The sequence below is a fragment of the Acyrthosiphon pisum genome, chromosome X (assembly GCF_005508785.2).
Source record: "Acyrthosiphon pisum isolate AL4f chromosome X, pea_aphid_22Mar2018_4r6ur, whole genome shotgun sequence".
Classification (NCBI taxonomy): Eukaryota; Metazoa; Arthropoda; class Insecta; order Hemiptera; family Aphididae; genus Acyrthosiphon; species Acyrthosiphon pisum.
In genome coordinates this window covers 11,806,753-11,825,426 of record NC_042493.1, presented here as the reverse complement: position 1 = coordinate 11,825,426, position 18,674 = coordinate 11,806,753, and the positions used below count along the sequence as shown (strand labels likewise).

Below are 18,674 nucleotides of genomic sequence, written 5' to 3'. Positions count from 1 at the left end.
AAACATATTTCTATAGTCTCGGACATATATAATACCTAACAAATAGAAAGGATTGTTGTAGATATCTACAAAATACAAATAATAAAAAACAAGTTAAAAAAAATAAGTTTATTGATTAGATACAATTTATCAACTATTTTGTACATTGAAAATGTTAAAAAAAAAAATTATAATAATAAATAATAAAATAACGATTATGACATATCTATCTAAAAGAGGAAAACCAATACATTACCTTAAAAATAGTAATAATAAATAAATTAAAATCAAACGGGGGGGGTTGGGAAGCGAACGTGTATTATGCACATCTAGTAAAGAAACGCGGTTCTCGTGGATAAGCACGCGCTAAGACTGTGGTATTATGTATTTGGGGAACGAAAAAAAAAGAAAATCCCTACACGATCGCGATTTTCATAATACCGTTTCGGTATGTACCTGTAAGAAAAAAGATACCAACGGACGGTAGACATGACGGAAAGTTCGACCCATTACAGGACGATGATAATATTTATTATTATTATTATTATTATTATTATTATTATTATTATTATTATTAGTAGTAGTAGTAGTAGTAGTAATAGTATTAATATTATTACAAAATATATGATCCAATAGAAGATAAATAAATATGTAATAAACATGGAACACCTAAATGATAAATTGCATTCGCGAAATATTTATATATATTATACAGTGAAACTTCCATATAACGAACTTTCATTTAACAAAATTTTTTGTTTAACGAAATATTTTTGAGAACCAAACCAAATAAGAACCAAATTTATTCAATTATATTTAACGAAATTCTATATAATACGATTTTTTTTATATGCCCCATGAGACTTCGTAATATGGAAGTTTTACTGTAATATTAACAAGAAAAAACGTAAAGTAAAAGAAGAAAATACATAAAATAAAAACAAGAAAGTGCTGGGACATGAGGCACAGCGAATAATCGTATAATGTAAAACATTATTGTACCTATGTTATTATACTGTGTCGGTGCACAGTATGCACCGTCACTGCGCAAACGATTGTTTATAATAATTAAAGTTTGGTAATAAATAAATAATTTTTTGGTATTTGTTTTTTTAACATTTACCCTTTGAGCTCCGATGACGTCGCGAAATGCAGGAAAAACTATGACACTAAAATATAATAACAGGGTCATAATGTTTTACATTAACGATAATTTAGGGTAGACACATGATAGGAAGAAAGGAAGAAAGCAAAAATAAAATATAAATTGAAAACGGATATAACGAACCGCCTAAGAAAAATGTGACGAGTTTGATATCGAAACGAGTGTTGCGGATGTGCTTTCGAACATTTTTCATAACGACGTATCATAACAGAACATAACAAGACTTTGGCTTATTAACGAGCCTTAAAACTAAAATTACAAAGAAAAAACACATTTTCACGCGTTGAACAAATTGGTTGACTTATTGCAAAAAAGTATTCTAAAATTGCGATTGGCACTCTTATTACAAATTATTTCCTAATACCTATACTTACCTTTTTAATAGAAAAATTGATTAAATATATTTAAAACATTTTATCTTAATATTGATAAATATAAAACCGTTTAGAACGATACTAAATACAAATTGTTTTACATCCAGGATGACGAATTGCTGATAAATATTATATTAAAAAACGAAATTAAATATTTTGCTCATAGAGTGCAATGTTTAAATTATACAAATATGATTAATGAATCTCCAGTCTTTTAAAACGATTTACAATTCTTTTAATTTAAATTTTAAATACAATGTACGCAATATGGAAAAAAAATAAACCTGACGTATACTTATAACTATCACCATTGAAGGATTTTTACGAATAGAATACTAAAAAGAGTTTAATTATTAAATTATTTTGATGACAATAGAAACAAAATATATTATAAATAAAATATAGGTTAGTATATGTATATTGTGTATAATATATATATATCGTACATACATATATTATATTTATACATATAAACCTAAAGTGATGGTTATATTATAGTAAATAAATAGTAATATGTTATGAATAATACAATTTAATGGGTTTCTATGATAACGTGTTTGGAAACTACATACCTATTACCTACCTACCTACCTACTTATTATTATTAAAGTCAAAAATTATGAAAAAAAAATAATATTTGGGCATTGTATATCTATCACAAAATATCACAAATAAATAACTCTAGATTGAGTAATACCGAAAACGCAATCAGTTCACAGTTTTCACTAATACTAATCGAACATCGAGTGTGGCATTTATTACATTCAATAATATTACACACACACGATCCATAAACACAAACACAAACTAACACACAACGTATAGGTAGTATAAATACCTATAATTAACATATTGTACGATAAACGAACTCGGATGAAAACACACAACCACTTAACTAAGTACAAATATCTAATTGCGCGATACATCAACGTACCACGGGCACACGCGCACACTTATAGGTCGTATAAAACGAAACCGAAGTATAATTGAAAGAAAAAAATTCGCCCAGACCAAAACCAACGTTACTGAAATTATTAAAATTGTTCCTAAACAATAGTCAATAATGAAATACAGAGCATCGTTGCAGTAGTGAACGGATATCATACATTTAAATCGTTTCGGATTGGTCGCAGATGTGAAATAACAATAATATTGCCGACGAACGTATACGTACATTATTTGATAAAACAGTGGTTACTATAATTACGAGTATTTATCTACAAGTAGTCCTATGACATTTACTCTATCTACGGTGATAAAAGCGGCGGCGAGGTGTTCTCATAGCGCGGAAAAAAATGATCAAAACGTAAACTATATATATATATATAAATTATAAAAAAAAAAAATTCAACAAAAACATACCTACAGTTTTCACCTCGTCTATAAAGGATAATATTTATAATATGAATGATGATGATAATAATCAATCGCAAAAGCCCGTTAGAGGGGGGGGGGGAGGGCTAAGAGTCAAGAGCCTCGGAGTAAAAAATAAAATGAGTTATAGTCGTGGGCGGAAAAGATCGAGCGGCCGTCGACCGGTAAGTCGTCGTCGTCGTCCGTCGGCCGCCGTCACCACTCAAGGTTGATGCGGAGACGGCGTGGACGGCGGCGACGCATCGTTCGTCGTACTGTGTCTACCGGTGGCGCCGTTCTTGCACGCCTCGTCGGGCTTACAACAAGACGGCGTCTGCGGTTGAGACTGTTGCTGCTGTTGCTGCTGTTGCTGCTGTTCTCTCTGTTGTTTGTATTTCCTGTTGAAGAAATACCTGCAGCCACCATTTGCGGATTTGGCGGGTTTCGGCCTGTCGACTACGGCGACGGCTGCGACAACTGGCTGCACCAGCTGATGATTATGATGATGATGATGATGAAGATTATTCTGCTGCAGATGATCTCTTTCTTCGGCTATACGAGGCAACGAGACGTGACCACCGCCGCCACTACCGACGTCCGCCAAGAACATTTTGTTCACCTGTGACGAGGGCGGCTGTTCGTTTTTACTACTGGCAACCGGAACGACGGCGGCCTTCTCATCGGCGGGTGTCGAAGCTGCCGAATTGTTTTGCAATATTTTCGTCGTCGGCGTGGTAGTGGTGGTGGTAGTGCAGGTCTTGGACAACGGTGAGTTGGCGGCCGCGGCGCCGGGTCCACGCGCGCACATCGGCGGCGACTTGGTGGTGACCGTGACGCGTGGCGCGTGGTGCGTGGTCACCTTGAGCGCGGGGTCGCAAAGTGGCGAAATGGAATTGGACTTGGTCTCGGCGGTACGCGGGTGCAACCGGTCGGGCGACAGGGCCCGGCGCAGTAGTGGCGACCCCGGTTCCGACGTCTTGCACGGCCGGCCGAACGACGAGCCAGCCGTCTTCTTGACGACAACTACAGCGCCGCCACTGACGGCACTGATGCAACAGCCTGACGGGCCGCCGATACCTCCAACGCCGGCCGTCGCCCCACACCCAGACACGGCCACGCCACTTGCTCCCGCCGCCGCTGGGTTGGACGACGTCAGCGACGACGGACTGTACGACTGCGTGGTATTAGAGCTTCCGGGCTGGTGGCCAGACGAGAACGTCAGCGGGCTGGGCGACCGAGTGGGAGACTGCGGTAGCGGCGACGGCGACGGGGTCCGAGCAAGCGGCGACAGTGGTATATGGCCGACGGACTTGCGCCGGTTCGGCGAATGCAGGTTTTTGGTGGCCGAGTGCAGCTTGTGCTTGAGCCCGTGCAGCGTGGACGGCCGCTGGTAAGGCGTGGGCGAGTTGGGCGTCACAGTCGGCGACGAGTTGGTAGACGAGCTCGAAGAGCTGGTCGAAGACGAGTAGTCCGCGGACGTAGACGACGCAACGGCCGGCGCCGCGTCCTGCGCGAAGCCTCCGACAGCCGGCGATCGGTTTCCCATCATGGTAAGCTGCGAACAAACAACGACAGACCGTAAATATCACTACACAGAGCACGTAACTGAAGAAATGTACAAATACTTAATCATGCGCATTTTTATGATTTTATCAGTTTCAAAACTTAAACCCTACGTGACAACGTTCATAAGCGTATGGGGAACGTACGTAGGGGTGCGTAGAGGTAGCAGTATTGTTACTTCAAATATTATTTTATAAAAAGTAGTATAACTATCAACTTTGCATTGTAATAATATCGATTTAAAATTAATATAATATATCATGTTACGGGCAATGCGATACGTTAAAACTATAATATGATGCAACATAAAATAATAATTTCTTTTTCACTTTTTCTGTTTCTATATCATATATAACAGTATAATACACAGGTACCAATTAACTACCTAAGTCAATATTATCTCATAAATTATCTCTGTATCAGGATTATTTTATCCATAGACATATAATAGAATATATTATATTATCTATTATATGTATATGATATTTGTATCTACAAAATTATTAATATGGCTTCTCAAAATAATTTTAAAATGCATAGGTATATTTAATGACCGGTAAGTTAAATCCGTTTTAATATTGTAATTGTTATATTTGTAATTTAAGATATTTTACATTTGTACAATTACCTACATTATTACAAATGTACAACCATTGAACCATATACGCAACATGTGAGTAGTTATATTACTATAAGCTAGTTACTTAAATTACTTAAGGCTAGTAACGATATTGTGACTACATCCGATATTAACAATTGTTATTAATGACAATGAAAGATAGATAATATTGTGTTAAAAATATCAAAATCAGAAAGATTATTTTCAGGCCAATGCTACAATAAAATATTGTTAAAAATCCAATTGAATGCCCCACGGTCCGTTATTAAATACGTTCGTATCCGCCATTTACGTACCTGCTGATAGTCGGGCGTGCACTTGGTGCTGATTCGCCGGAACAGCGACGACTTTTGTCGGCGCCTGCTCTCGCCAGCCGGTATGTCCTTACGCTGCGACCTCTTATGCCGGTGCGAGTGGTGCGCGAACCCAAGGCCTCTGTGCCTGGCGTTCGACGCCAATTTGCTCTGGCCAGGTTCCCGGCGCCGTCCACCCGTCTTGATGGTCGTGAACTCTAGCGGCGTGGACCGCAGGGTAGCCTTGTCGCCGCCGGACAACAGCAACTGTAACACTTGTGTATGGTTCATCCCCTGGACTTGTTCTCCGTTGACGTGTGTAATCAAGTCTCCGGGGCTCAGACCTGCCTCGAATGCCGGACTTCCGGAATCCACTGCCTATACAACATTTACATTGAACCCGTTAATAATAATTATAACGATTCATTATCAAAATTCATAATATGCCAGCCAAAATACTACCAATACACATACAGAAAGATATATATTCTACCTCCCCTCCTATTTAAGCATGTACATGTTTCGTTGAACACATTGCATAATATTATTTCATTTCCTGGTTGCAATGCAAATTTTGGAACCCTTTTGACACGCAGGACATAAATACATCGAGAAGATTCAGGGTTGAACAAGATTTATATGCATACCACATACGTTTAAATACACATTAATTAAAACAATACGAAACACATTAACTGTGCAAAACTATAAAATGTAGTTTTATAGATTATAGCAAACATAAGTACTTGATATCACATGCTTTAGAGAAGTAAAATATGGCTTGGCCATAAAATACATTTTTAACATTCCATTCCAGGTTATAAATTAATTAAGTGTTCATAAATGTTTAATATCATACTCACATTCAATATTCACATGTAATTTATAAATTATATTATATTAGATACTAAAACTGAGAAGTTAAAAATATAAACAAAATCTAATTTTCATTGATCGTAAAAAAAAAATTATGTTTACTCATTAAGTAACACTACCCCATAAAGTAACTATTTAATAACACAAAATATCTAAATTAATTTTAATATTTCTATGTTCTTGTTTAGTATGTAATTTTATACATTCCTTAGATTCTAAAGAAAGTTAAAAAAAAATAATGTATTTTTAAAGTAAGTATAATATTAATGTACATTTGGTTGCCTCTACTTATTACATACCTACTGATTGCAGCAAAATCCAGTAGTTCTCATTTTGTAGCCAAACTTATCAATATGGTAAACATGATGTATACACAAGTTATTAAGTTGAATTTAATTCTTGATTATGAGGTAATTTTGAATACAAATTTAAATATGTTAATCAGAAATATTTTTGGAAACAAGTAACAACTATTAATAGTTTGAAGTTTAAAAACACTTAGATCTTGCATTGATAAATAATTGTCAAAAATTAAAAATTGAAATAATAAAATTGCTTGATAATGTGGAATAGTAATATGAGCAATCTTTTATTATAACTTGTAAGATTTATTTTTTATAGCTTCAAAAATTTTAAACTTTAGTTTAGTGTGCATTTTCAAAAAACTTTTTTTGTTTGTTTTATGAAATAGTATAATATAATATATATTACAAAATGTCCATTTAAAAATTATGGCTATTGCTAAATATCTATGTAATAGGTAGACAATTCAACATTTAATAACCAATTTAATCATAAATATTATAGTATTTGATGACGTATGTATGTTTAATCACTTTATTCTCATTGAAAATACACTCAAGAGAAAAGCATATTGAATACTAATATATAAAAAACAGAGATATATTGGGACTTACAAGTGGTTTTTTAATGAATTATGTTTAATTGTATACAGCTTATAAGCAGATAACATATTATGTAGATAAATGTTTTGACAAATACATTTACATACCATTACTAAATGGTGCATAGTGTAGAAATCACTATCTCCAAAGTATACACGAATAGTATTAACTGTAAACCCGAAGCCAGAAGGACCTCTGCGCAATATAATTGGTGGCTTTAAGCTGGTGATTAAAGGCACATCACGACAGGGTGAGTTCAATGCACTACACGATCCTGGAGACTTCATTTGCATTCCATTGTTACTGGATTCTAGAACAATAAGTAAGTAAAAACTAAATTGTTTACTTTACAATAATATTCACTAATCATTGTATACAAACCAGGCGGTATCATCAGAGACAATCCGGTGGCTGAAAAACTCTTAATGACAGATCTTGCCCGTTGACCACCAAGAGTATTGCTTTTGTGATTTTTCGACATGCTTGAAGTACTTGGTGAAGGTGGTAAAGTGGGACATAGATTAGCAGTCACAGGTAAACTTAGGAATTCCTCTTTTTTTTCTGATGAAGGATCATCAGACTCATTTTCCGATAAACTCCTTAGTTGCCTGAAAAACATAATATAACATAATGCATTGTTGAAGACATAGCAAAATTTTTTCAAATCCAACAAAATAGTTTTTGCCTAAAACTTAATATAAGGTGACAACAAAATTATTTTAAAAAATTGAATTAATCTATAAATCAAAATAATCCAATCAACCTCTTACACTGATAGTAAAATAATAGATTGTTCAGGCAAACAAATAGTCACATAAAGTAAAATACAATTTTATTTTATAAACAACTGTTTGCTTATACTTTAATAAATTGTTAGTGTGAAGTTTAATATACCATTCTTAAATTAAAACTTCAAATATTTGTGTAGGAAGCCAGAGAAAAAAATAATTCATGTTTGTGTAGGTATTAACATGTAAAATAATTAAAATTATTAAATATAATATGTAGATACTCTAAATTATAAACTTTAACTTTGTAAATTTCATAATAATCAATTAATGGGAAAATGTTTAATTGTTTATGAATAAAGGGAGCAAACTGAATAAGTTAGTGAGACAACCATTAACCAGTTAACCTGTTTTCAATAAACCAGAAATTATGTATCATAAAAAAATCACAACTTATAATTTTATAAATCTTAGTATATTTTAACAAAATGTGGCTGTGGAGGATCGCAGGTTGGTATTCAATTTCCTAGGTTAGGTTTGATAGATATAAAATAGAATTTGAATATGATTATTCTTAATAGCATGTTGGCAGAACATCTGTTACTTGTATTGGTGTGTCAAACACTTACAGTGGTATGAACAATAACTCTTATTGTCTTACTTTGTAGCCAATCTATTTAAATACTTGAAATTATTTATGAATAGCATATTATTATAAAAATAACTAAAAAAAATTAATGTATGACTCTTGAGACACTTTTATCAATATGTAATTGTTTTAAAAAGTTTTAAGTGTTATACGTTATAACCTAACAATTATATTAACACTAATAATAATTATCATTTTATTTTTATTATAATGTTGGTAAGCATTTGATTAAAACTTAACGTCATTATTGCACTATGTTATACACACCTCATAACTGTTTGACTACAAAAAAAAATAATAAAAAATAAAAACACTACTGCTAAAATATACTACTGCTATTATGTTTGACAGAGATGATAGATGTTCTGAAGTTTAAATAAAAGTACATAAATGTCAAAAGAAAAAATTGTATTTAACACAACTACTTATTTAAAGACTGTACAGTGTACATAATAGTTTTAAGATATTTTAAAGTTTGATAAAAGCTATTATGATTTATGAGTATAAGAAATTTAAATAAATAAAACTGACTACTAAATACTTAATACTACAGAAAAAAATATGAAAATCGTTTTTAAGTTTTAGTAAATAATGAATAATATAAGAGGGAAAAACAGCAGTATATAAAACAATTTCAACAATATACTGTATAACATAGTATGTATAACAGATTAATAAACAGACGTTATATCTTATGTCTTCTACTAATTCAAAATAACATTTTTTCAGTTGCTTATTTTTCAATTGAAATTATACAAAATAATATAATGTATAAATAACAATTTTATGTGATTTAATATTATGTTTACAGAGTTCGCCGAACAATGTAAGGAAGATAATATTAAACTCACCAATATTTAACAGTAAACAAATTATTAGTACATTAATGTAAAAAATAATTTACCCAAGAAAATAATTAGAAGATAAAATGAATCAATCAAGAGGATATTTAATCTGTATACATTTCTACTATTATATTATTCAAATATTCAAATATTTTACTACTAGAATATTATTAAACAGGGTTAAAATCTAAATGGCAAATTAAAAATCCATATGTTAAACCAATCGTTACAAAAAGTAAAATATTTAAATGAAACTAATATGAACTTTTTACAGAATAATTTGTTTATTCAAATTTTGTATTTAAAACAATTGTTTATTAATTTGTTAAAGTTTCGTAAAGGTTATTTAGCATTTACTTAACTTTTTGCAAATAATTAATACATTTCATTTACCTAATATTAAATAATAAGTATAGATGATTAAAGAAAAATAATTATTATTGATAGGCTTAAAAAAAATCAGTGAATTGCGACTAAATAATTAACACATACTCTAAAAAAAAATAAATTTCAAGTGTGCGTGGATTAGATAAACAGCTAATAAATTATCACTGATAATTTACATTTGAAAATAAACTTGAAATATACTTGTGTATGACAAAATATGAATATTATCTAATTTTGTGATAAAAATTTGAATTACCAATATTTAGAGTACTAAGATATTCATTTAATCCTAGATAACACCTCTTTAAAAATAATTATAACAGTATATTATATATTATATTATTTAATGTGTATTCACTTTGTGATTGATTAAACCAATGAATAAATAATTCTTCAATGTTTTATTAATTACAAAATGTGACTACATCTGCAGAACAGCAATTTTAATATATATATATATATATTATATTAAAAAAATGGAATATTTGCTCAACTTAGCCTATAGGATGATTAACGTGAGAGAGTCGAAGTAAGAGGACATATCTTCTATAGAGTACCACAATTTAAGTGGTATTTACTTAGGGGTTCTCATAACCCAAGACAATGAGTTAAAATCGGAGGTATCGAGAAAAATAAAACTTACAAAGGCTATTTTGGAGCTGAAAAAACCAGAATTTTCTCTGAAAACTTAAAAATGTTTATGTATATAACATTAATATGTCCAATCATCATATATGGCTCCGAAAAATGGGCGCTAAAAAATACAGAAGTAAGACTGGAAATATTTAAAAGAAAAGTATTAATATATGGATCATATCTTGATCTACAAACCGGTTGAGATACCTGTTCCCAAAGCCATTAAAACCATGGAAATTGTGAAAAGAAATTTAACATGGGCAGGTTAGGTTAGGTTAGGTTATATGTCTTGTGAAACAATGGCACAATGATAAAATTAATAATTAAGGAGGATCCAATAGAATAAAGACTGATAGGCCGGCCTCGCCTAAGATGGGAAAACTCTATGGAGAAAGATATGAAAGCAATAGACCCAAGAGCCAACAGGGGAGAAGAAGCAGAAGACAGAGAGATGGAGGAAAAATTTTTTTACTCGATGGTCATAAAACCAAAAATATATATTTATCAAATCTGAACAGAATAATACACACAAACTATATTTTGGATAGCTTTTAACAAGTAGTGCACTTTTAGCATTTGTAAACTTTATAAATGTAGTTGTTAAATGCTGCAAGTTAAATGCCTATACAAAATTATTTTAGTTATACATACGTAGTCGTTTATAAAAAACTAAAACTTGGTAATTTTATTGTGATATGTATGATCTAAGATAAAATAATGGATCTAAAGGAGTATTTATTCAATACCTTTATAAATTAAATATATTATTAAATATAATGCGATGATAAAAATACTTCAATTGTACCTATTTATGAATAAGATTCAAAAAGAATGCTACCCTACTTCTAAATATGATTGATGAAAATGTAAACATCAAAACTGTACAAAACGTTAGATTTAGTACCTGGTAATATTAGATGTATTTTAAAATGTATATAGATAGTATTCATTCAAATTTAAAAATAGATATAATATTTTTTTTTTATTGATACTTAATTTTTTAATCAATTATAGTTTATTTATACATTCATTATGCATTAAATTAATAGTTATTATATTGTTAGTACGATTGAGGGATGAGGGATCAATACAATTTAAATAATAATTACTGTAACAAACGATCATAGTTTTTACCAATCGCAAACCCAACACTAATAATTATTTAATACATAAAAAAAAATGTTATTTCATAACTGGTTTTCGAGATAGCATAAACTTAGTACAATAAACAAAGTACAATTTAAGTTTAATAAGTGTCAAACCTTGAAATAAATTGATCAATTGATCAGTTATATCAATTATTTTGTACGAAAATTCAAAATATAGAACAATGATAAACACACTCGGAAAATGTTTTTATTTCAAAGTGAATCTTCTTGGTATATCATTTGATTATTTAAAAAACCAAATTTGGTTATGTTCACATAATATTATTGATCAATGCTTTGTATAAAGTAAAAAAGCCGTAATCAATTTAAATGTGACAATAATCAAAACTTGACTAAAATTAAATGTACAAAATGGATATTTAAAAAAAAAATTGAATCAAATTATACTAGAAAAAGATAGAAATCAAATTCTATTATTAAATATAGATTTCAAAATAATAATCCATAATTCACAAGAGTGACATTTATTTTTAGAGCAAAATTACTAATGATAAAATAAAAATTAACGTTTTTTTTTTTTTTTTTATGAATGATCATTTAAATATTTCATTATTAAAGACTATTATATTATAATAGTCATGCTTTAAAACTTTTATGTCTTGAGTAAATAATACTCATTTTAAAAAATAGTATGTAATATATTATTCTCCCACTTCAAATTGCATTTTTAAAGCGAAAAAATAAAATAAGAAAAATGTTTTCTATATTTCATTATTCAGTACAAGAGTATGATAAATAACATTAGAGCCTTACGGAGATCTGTCATCTTCAATTGAAATTGAGAATTTTGGTATACTTTCTTTACTATATAAGCGCCGCCTACGACTGATTTGAGTATTTGATTCATTGTCTTCATTTTGTGACTTGTCAATAGTTGTTTTCTTGGCTATAGGTGATTTTAAACTTTCATCAACTGTTTCTCCTTCTGACGCTGATGTGTACAAACATTCCTAAAATAAAATATTCCAATTAAAAATAATCAAACAATCAAATATAATGTATACTAACAATATTACAAATCATTAATTATATCTACAACCAAATAACAACAGAGAAAAATATAATTTCTATATTCTTACCAGTATTGATAGATAAAGAATCATCTTTATAGTTTACTGAAGGGGATAATGATGAATATTCATTGCTCATTGACAATTTACTTGCTACTTTTTTGAATTGTGGCGAACAAGATGAAAATGTACCCAAAATCAATGAGTCATCATCTGTATCCTCATCAATTTCATGACTATAACGATCAGTTCTGGCTGAAATAATACAATTTAACATTATTTTAAAATAAGTATAATATTTGACATAATTATATAATATGTCATTCTTACAGTCAAAATAACTAGTATCTTCTTCATTGCCTAATTGTGGCATAAACTCAGCTTTTTGTCTCAATAATGAGTTCCAATCAACTCCATAGAAATAAGGATGATCTTTGACTTCGTGTGATCCACCAGTACCCAATCGATCTCTAGGATTTTGTTGCAGTAATGACGATATTATGTTTTTGGCCTCTGGCTGAATTGGCCATTCGTTTTCATCTGGCCATTCAATATCATCTATAATAAACATAATTTTTAATTAAGAAATTCAATTAATATTATAACATCAATTAAATTATATTTACCATTTACAGTATGAGCAAAAAGTTCTTCGGGTGTTTCACCAAAAAATGGTACACACCCTACCAAAAATTCATACAATATTATTCCCATAGACCACCAATCTACTGGTTTCCCATAACCTTGTCTGAAAATAAATAATATTTTTGTAAATTTTAATATACATTTTAAAAGAGTGGTTCCCAACCTTTTTACCACCACGGACCACATCAATTTTACAAAAACTAGGAGTTACTACCTTCTTCGTTGGAAGTCGAGAAAAAACAGTTACAAATTTTGCATCACGCCCCAAAGGAAAAATGAAATATTTTTAAATTTTTTAGGTATGTCTCGCGGACCACCGGTGGTCCACGGACCATAGGTTGGGAACCAGTGTTTTAAAATAATGATAGTTCGATATATTTTCTTAATAAATAATGTGAAAAGTGTTCAAATCACTGTCTTATTTATATATACCTACATCCTATACATACCTTAGGATTACTTCTGGAGCTATATACTCAGGTGTACCAAAAACCTGTTTGTCAGAAAATTGTCGTGTATCTCTATCCACATGTACTTCATATAAATTAGTTGCCACTATAACAATAAAAATATTATATCTATTAATACTAATTGAAACAATTATTATTGCATTAGTAGGGTGATAAATTTCTTACATGACATCAAACCCATTTTACTTAATCCAAAATCAGTCAGTTTTATATGGCCTAATGCAGTAATTAGAAGACTGAAAAAATAAAACAAAAATAAATTTAAATTCAATTATTTAAAAAAAGGAATTTATTGTATACTTGTCAGGTTTTAAGTCACGGTGCACAATACCGTAATTGTGAAGGTATTCTACGGCAAGTACAGTTTCAGCAAAATAAAATTTTGCCATATCTGGCGGTAAAGGGCCAATATTTTTCAAAAGAGATGCACAATCGCCTCCTTCGACATATTCCATTACAAGACAAAGATGTTTCTAGATACACAATAAAATAATAAATATATTTTTGATATAATTCATGTTTTAATTTACAAGCACTTACCCTTGTTTCAAAACTGCAGTACATGGTGACCACAAATGGATTGTCAGTAAAACTCATGATATCCCGCTCGGCGAATACTTGTTCAATTTGATTGCGTAACATTAAATTATTCTTAATAATTTTCTTCATTGCAAACCGTTGACGGGTTTGTTTATGTCTTACTAGATACACAGCGCCATATGCACCATTCGAAATCAATTTAATTACATCAAAATCAACTTCTGAAGGTGGCTAAAAATTAATCAACAAATTATAAAAAAATTTAAAAAATAATAATAGGTAATTAATATTAACTTACAGAAGAAAATGTATCTTTTTTGGTACTTTGTTGTTGAGTCTTTTTCATTAAAGACGAAGAATATTCATCTAATTTGTGAAAGTTTACATCAATATCTAAAAAATATACAAAAATACTGTAAATAATTATGAAAAATACATTATGTAAAAATTGAAAAAAATAAATATATACCATCAACTGAGTTACGAGTTAATCCTAATTTTCCTATTATATATTGTGGTATTTCATCCTTAATGCCTTGACAGATTTTAGCTTGACCTTCAGCTTGTTCTAACAAATGATAAAATTCTTCAGGATCAAATTCTAAGCACTCAAGTAACCTAGCTGGTCTAGATATTATTAATAACAATTTTTTCATTGTTCCTGTCAGTAGTGCAGTGGCTTCTTCAGACTTTTCTCTCGCCTGTAATAATAACAAATATTTTTATTCAATGATAAACATTTTTTTTTACACAACATACCTCGGCCAACAATAACTCCAAATTTTCTGACATTTCATAAAAATAACCTCGTGTTATTAATTTTTCTTCAGATTTTTTTAAGCAATCTCTAGCTATCTCCAATACTTGATGGTTAACAAATCTAACAATAGGTACAGCATCTGCTGATATTTCTATGTGTTCTAAACTAAGTTTTTCATATTCATTTATAAACATGCTTAAACGTTCTTCCATCTGATGAGTAGCCTAAATGAATGCATAATTGTATGTAATTACTATAAAACATCAAAGTTAAATACTTAAGCCCCAAGATTAAACTTTACCTTGGGAAACCTATCTTTATAAAGCACATTCATCATAACAATATCATTATCAAGAACTGGCGATCTGCTTGGACTGCTGCAACAAAGCCAAATGTTTAAAAAAAAAATGCTTATACACACACAAATTTAATAGACCGATTATTAACCTTAAGCTTCTTGAACGTGGTCGATTGAAACGGGGCTTACGGTAAATTATGTTATCTTCTTCCGCACTATGGGTACTGTCATTGGATGAAAAATGTTTGGAAAACATATGCAATTCATCAGAGGTTGGCATATTTGGAAGCTGGTGTAAACGCTCTTGACTGGAACACTGAGACTGGAAATCAATATCATTGATTTTAAAAATTACTGGGCAAATACAAGACACACGATTATCACTTACTGAAACATTTGAACTTCCAGAAGTGGTTCCATAACCTGATGATGGCAATGAAGCAACTGACCACCTTCTTCCATCACGGCAATCTGTAGTGAGTAAATTATACGGCCTAGAATACATTATTAACACACCAAAATATTAAAAGATATAAACAACACAAACAAAACGATTATGTTACAAATTAGATCAAAGAAAATCTCAAACAATCATCAAGATTATTTTTATAATATTACACCAAAAATTACCTTTTTATTGAAACAAATGGAAAATGAGGATGAGAGTGAACTACTTTAGGGCTTTCCAATGGACTACCTGAATTTAAAATAATTTTAAAAAATGCGTAAAATAACAGACATGATTTAAAAATATATTATTCATAAGCAATTTACTTGACATTGGAGAATGACATCTTGGTAATGTGGGTGATGTATTTGATATAAAGCTTTTTCTATGACTAGCCTTGTTTGAACGTCTTCCAGACCCGGCAACATGTAATTCTCTCTAAAAATAAAAAAATAAAATCATATTAAATTTCGAATTAAATAGAAGTATAACATTATTTTATATTCACACACCAAACTATTTGATAAAGAAGGTGCTGACTGCCCTAATGTACTGTTTCGCATCAAAACTAAATTTGATAATTCTGTAAACATAACAAAAAATGTATACTTCTTATATACAATTAATTATAATAAAATGTATTACTATTTCTTATAATATACAATTATTTAAATAATTCAAATGTAAAACAGTAGGTACCATAGTTCAACCTAAAAGTGTTACGTATAATAATATATTATGCCAATCAGCGGCGTAGCCAGGGCCCACCCCCCCCCCCCCCCCATCAGGGTTATTTATTTATGATAACTGTAAAAAACTTAGTTTAATTTAACCCCAACCTTCCCCCATTTCATAATCATGGCTACGTCACTGATACTAATCAATAATATAAGGGTATAGTTTATTTAAGTAAATTATTAATAATTTAGTTTACTATGTTTATAATATTCAATGCAATTAAATTATGATAATAATGATAATCTGAGTTTTAATTTGTTTATACAACTTTAGTGTTGTTATTTGTTTCTAGAATAATCTAATACAATTGATGATAAAACTACTCAATAAGTGGTTTTGATGACCTCTGACATTTACATTTGGTAACTGGTGATATATTATTATATATTATGAATTTTTATTGAAAAGATGTGATTAAGTATAATATATTGTTTAAAAAAAAATAAGATAATAATTTTGTAAGGTATTATTAGCACAATTATAAGTGATTATTTTGAAGTACAAGCTCAAGTTATATTAGAATCTATAAATACAATAGTTTCAAACCTAATTCTATCTTTATCTAAATAAAAATACATCGTTAAATGTCAGCATACTTGTAAAAAGACATCTCTTTACAAATAGCACATATAATACTAATATTATATTTCTATAATTGTAATATTGTCTAGTCAAATATATTATATTTTTAGTAGTTAATAAAAAAATTACTTTATTAGTAAAATGGTTTTAGAAATTATTATTAGTAATTTTAACTAAAAATATATTATAATATAGTAAAAAAGGTCATATATTATGTCATTTAAAATTGTAATATAAAAATAAATAATATAACTGTAACTCAGTACAATATTTATAGTAGACAGAAAAACCTACAAATGGTTATTATTTTAATAATTACATTTTGGTGATATCTACATACCAATAATTTTTTAATGAAATATTTAACTATTAATTATAATTAAAGAGACCAAAGAACACGTCTTAATAGTCATAGCAAATCTTGGTATTCAAGTATACATTAAATACGTATATCTAAATTTAGATTATCCTGGAATATAATTTTAAGATGGTTTTAAAATAAAATTATATATCATTAAAAATGTTTACAATTTACAAAAATATAGATTTTTAACAAAAAACCAATATTCTTCACATTTATTTTGAAGATTAGTAATGTCTTAAGCATATCAATGACACATTGTCAGAAATGTTGACACTCTTGAGTTTAAATTTATTTAAAATTGAAGAATCAAACTCAACTATAAAAAAAAATATTTAGTTTTTTTATTTAAGCAATAATAACTTTAAAAGAAATAATACCTAATCTGGAAAAGCATGAGTAAATTGATAAAATAAAGATGTACAAAATGTCCATATTGTTTTAAGTCATCATTTATTTATACTTAAATTAGGTATATTATATATTTATAATATTTATCTTAATTCCAGAGATCTCTTATTTATTTGATTGAAACACATTATTCATGGTAACATACTTAGGAAGAATATGCTCAGTAAATTATTTAAACTGAAGTGTGATTTCTAATTAAAAACATCCATAAATTGTTTATGAAAACCGTTATGCCATTTAGGTTACAGTCATCAAATTTATACTCAATACAGAAGACAATATATTCTGTCAAACATTTTTTTTTTTTTTATATCATAAACGTAAAAAAAATTATTCGGATTAAAATTACAAAAAAATGTAATAAACAAAAATAAACTTATTTTTAATTAATGATATCAAAAATAAAATTGCTGCGACACACTAAATATTGTCGTACTTGTTGCATATGAATTTGGTTTTTTTTAATTATAACAGTAACTTAAATGGTTCTTTTTGCGCAAAACCTATTAACTATAAAACCTTGTTATTATTCTATATGCTATATGTAATAACTATAGTTGGTACTTGGTATTCATATATAAATACTTTTTAAATGCTTTTAATTAATATACTTAAATATATTTAAGAATTTAAAATTTTAATTCTTCTTAATATTTTTATTAAATTTTCTTATAAAAAGCGTGTGAAGGCGCTCTTAATTGGTTGTATTTACTGAAATAACTATATTTCATATTTTTGTGTATAATACAAGTTTCACTAAATTGAATATGTTTAAAATAGGATCATGTGTTACAAAATAATAAATGTTAACATAGGACTAGCAACCACACTCAAGTATGATACAACATAATATGAGAATAATAATATTCT

General features: G+C 29.5%; 1 protein-coding gene across 1 annotated transcript in view; it reads right to left on the bottom strand.

Annotated features, from left to right (window-relative positions):
* Positions 1 to 93: 93 nt before the first annotated feature.
* Positions 94 to 18,674, bottom strand: part of LOC100158911 (microtubule associated serine/threonine kinase 2) — a 49,982-nt gene continuing 31,401 nt past the window's right edge. The window contains exons 3-23 of the mRNA XM_029492844.1: positions 16,225 to 16,295; positions 16,039 to 16,150; positions 15,895 to 15,961; positions 15,653 to 15,758; positions 15,414 to 15,586; positions 15,268 to 15,343; positions 14,966 to 15,190; positions 14,676 to 14,907; positions 14,505 to 14,599; positions 14,207 to 14,437; positions 13,967 to 14,139; positions 13,832 to 13,902; positions 13,646 to 13,751; positions 13,178 to 13,299; positions 12,882 to 13,109; positions 12,589 to 12,806; positions 12,295 to 12,491; positions 7,509 to 7,735; positions 7,235 to 7,437; positions 5,350 to 5,724; positions 94 to 4,426 (exon numbers count right to left, since the gene is read on the bottom strand). Of these exons, the coding sequence (XP_029348704.1) occupies positions 3,095 to 4,426; positions 5,350 to 5,724; positions 7,235 to 7,437; positions 7,509 to 7,735; positions 12,295 to 12,491; positions 12,589 to 12,806; positions 12,882 to 13,109; positions 13,178 to 13,299; positions 13,646 to 13,751; positions 13,832 to 13,902; positions 13,967 to 14,139; positions 14,207 to 14,437; positions 14,505 to 14,599; positions 14,676 to 14,907; positions 14,966 to 15,190; positions 15,268 to 15,343; positions 15,414 to 15,586; positions 15,653 to 15,758; positions 15,895 to 15,961; positions 16,039 to 16,150; positions 16,225 to 16,295 (4,640 nt within the window). The 3' untranslated portion in view covers positions 94 to 3,094. The remainder of the gene's footprint in view (positions 4,427 to 5,349; positions 5,725 to 7,234; positions 7,438 to 7,508; positions 7,736 to 12,294; positions 12,492 to 12,588; positions 12,807 to 12,881; positions 13,110 to 13,177; positions 13,300 to 13,645; positions 13,752 to 13,831; positions 13,903 to 13,966; positions 14,140 to 14,206; positions 14,438 to 14,504; positions 14,600 to 14,675; positions 14,908 to 14,965; positions 15,191 to 15,267; positions 15,344 to 15,413; positions 15,587 to 15,652; positions 15,759 to 15,894; positions 15,962 to 16,038; positions 16,151 to 16,224; positions 16,296 to 18,674) is intronic.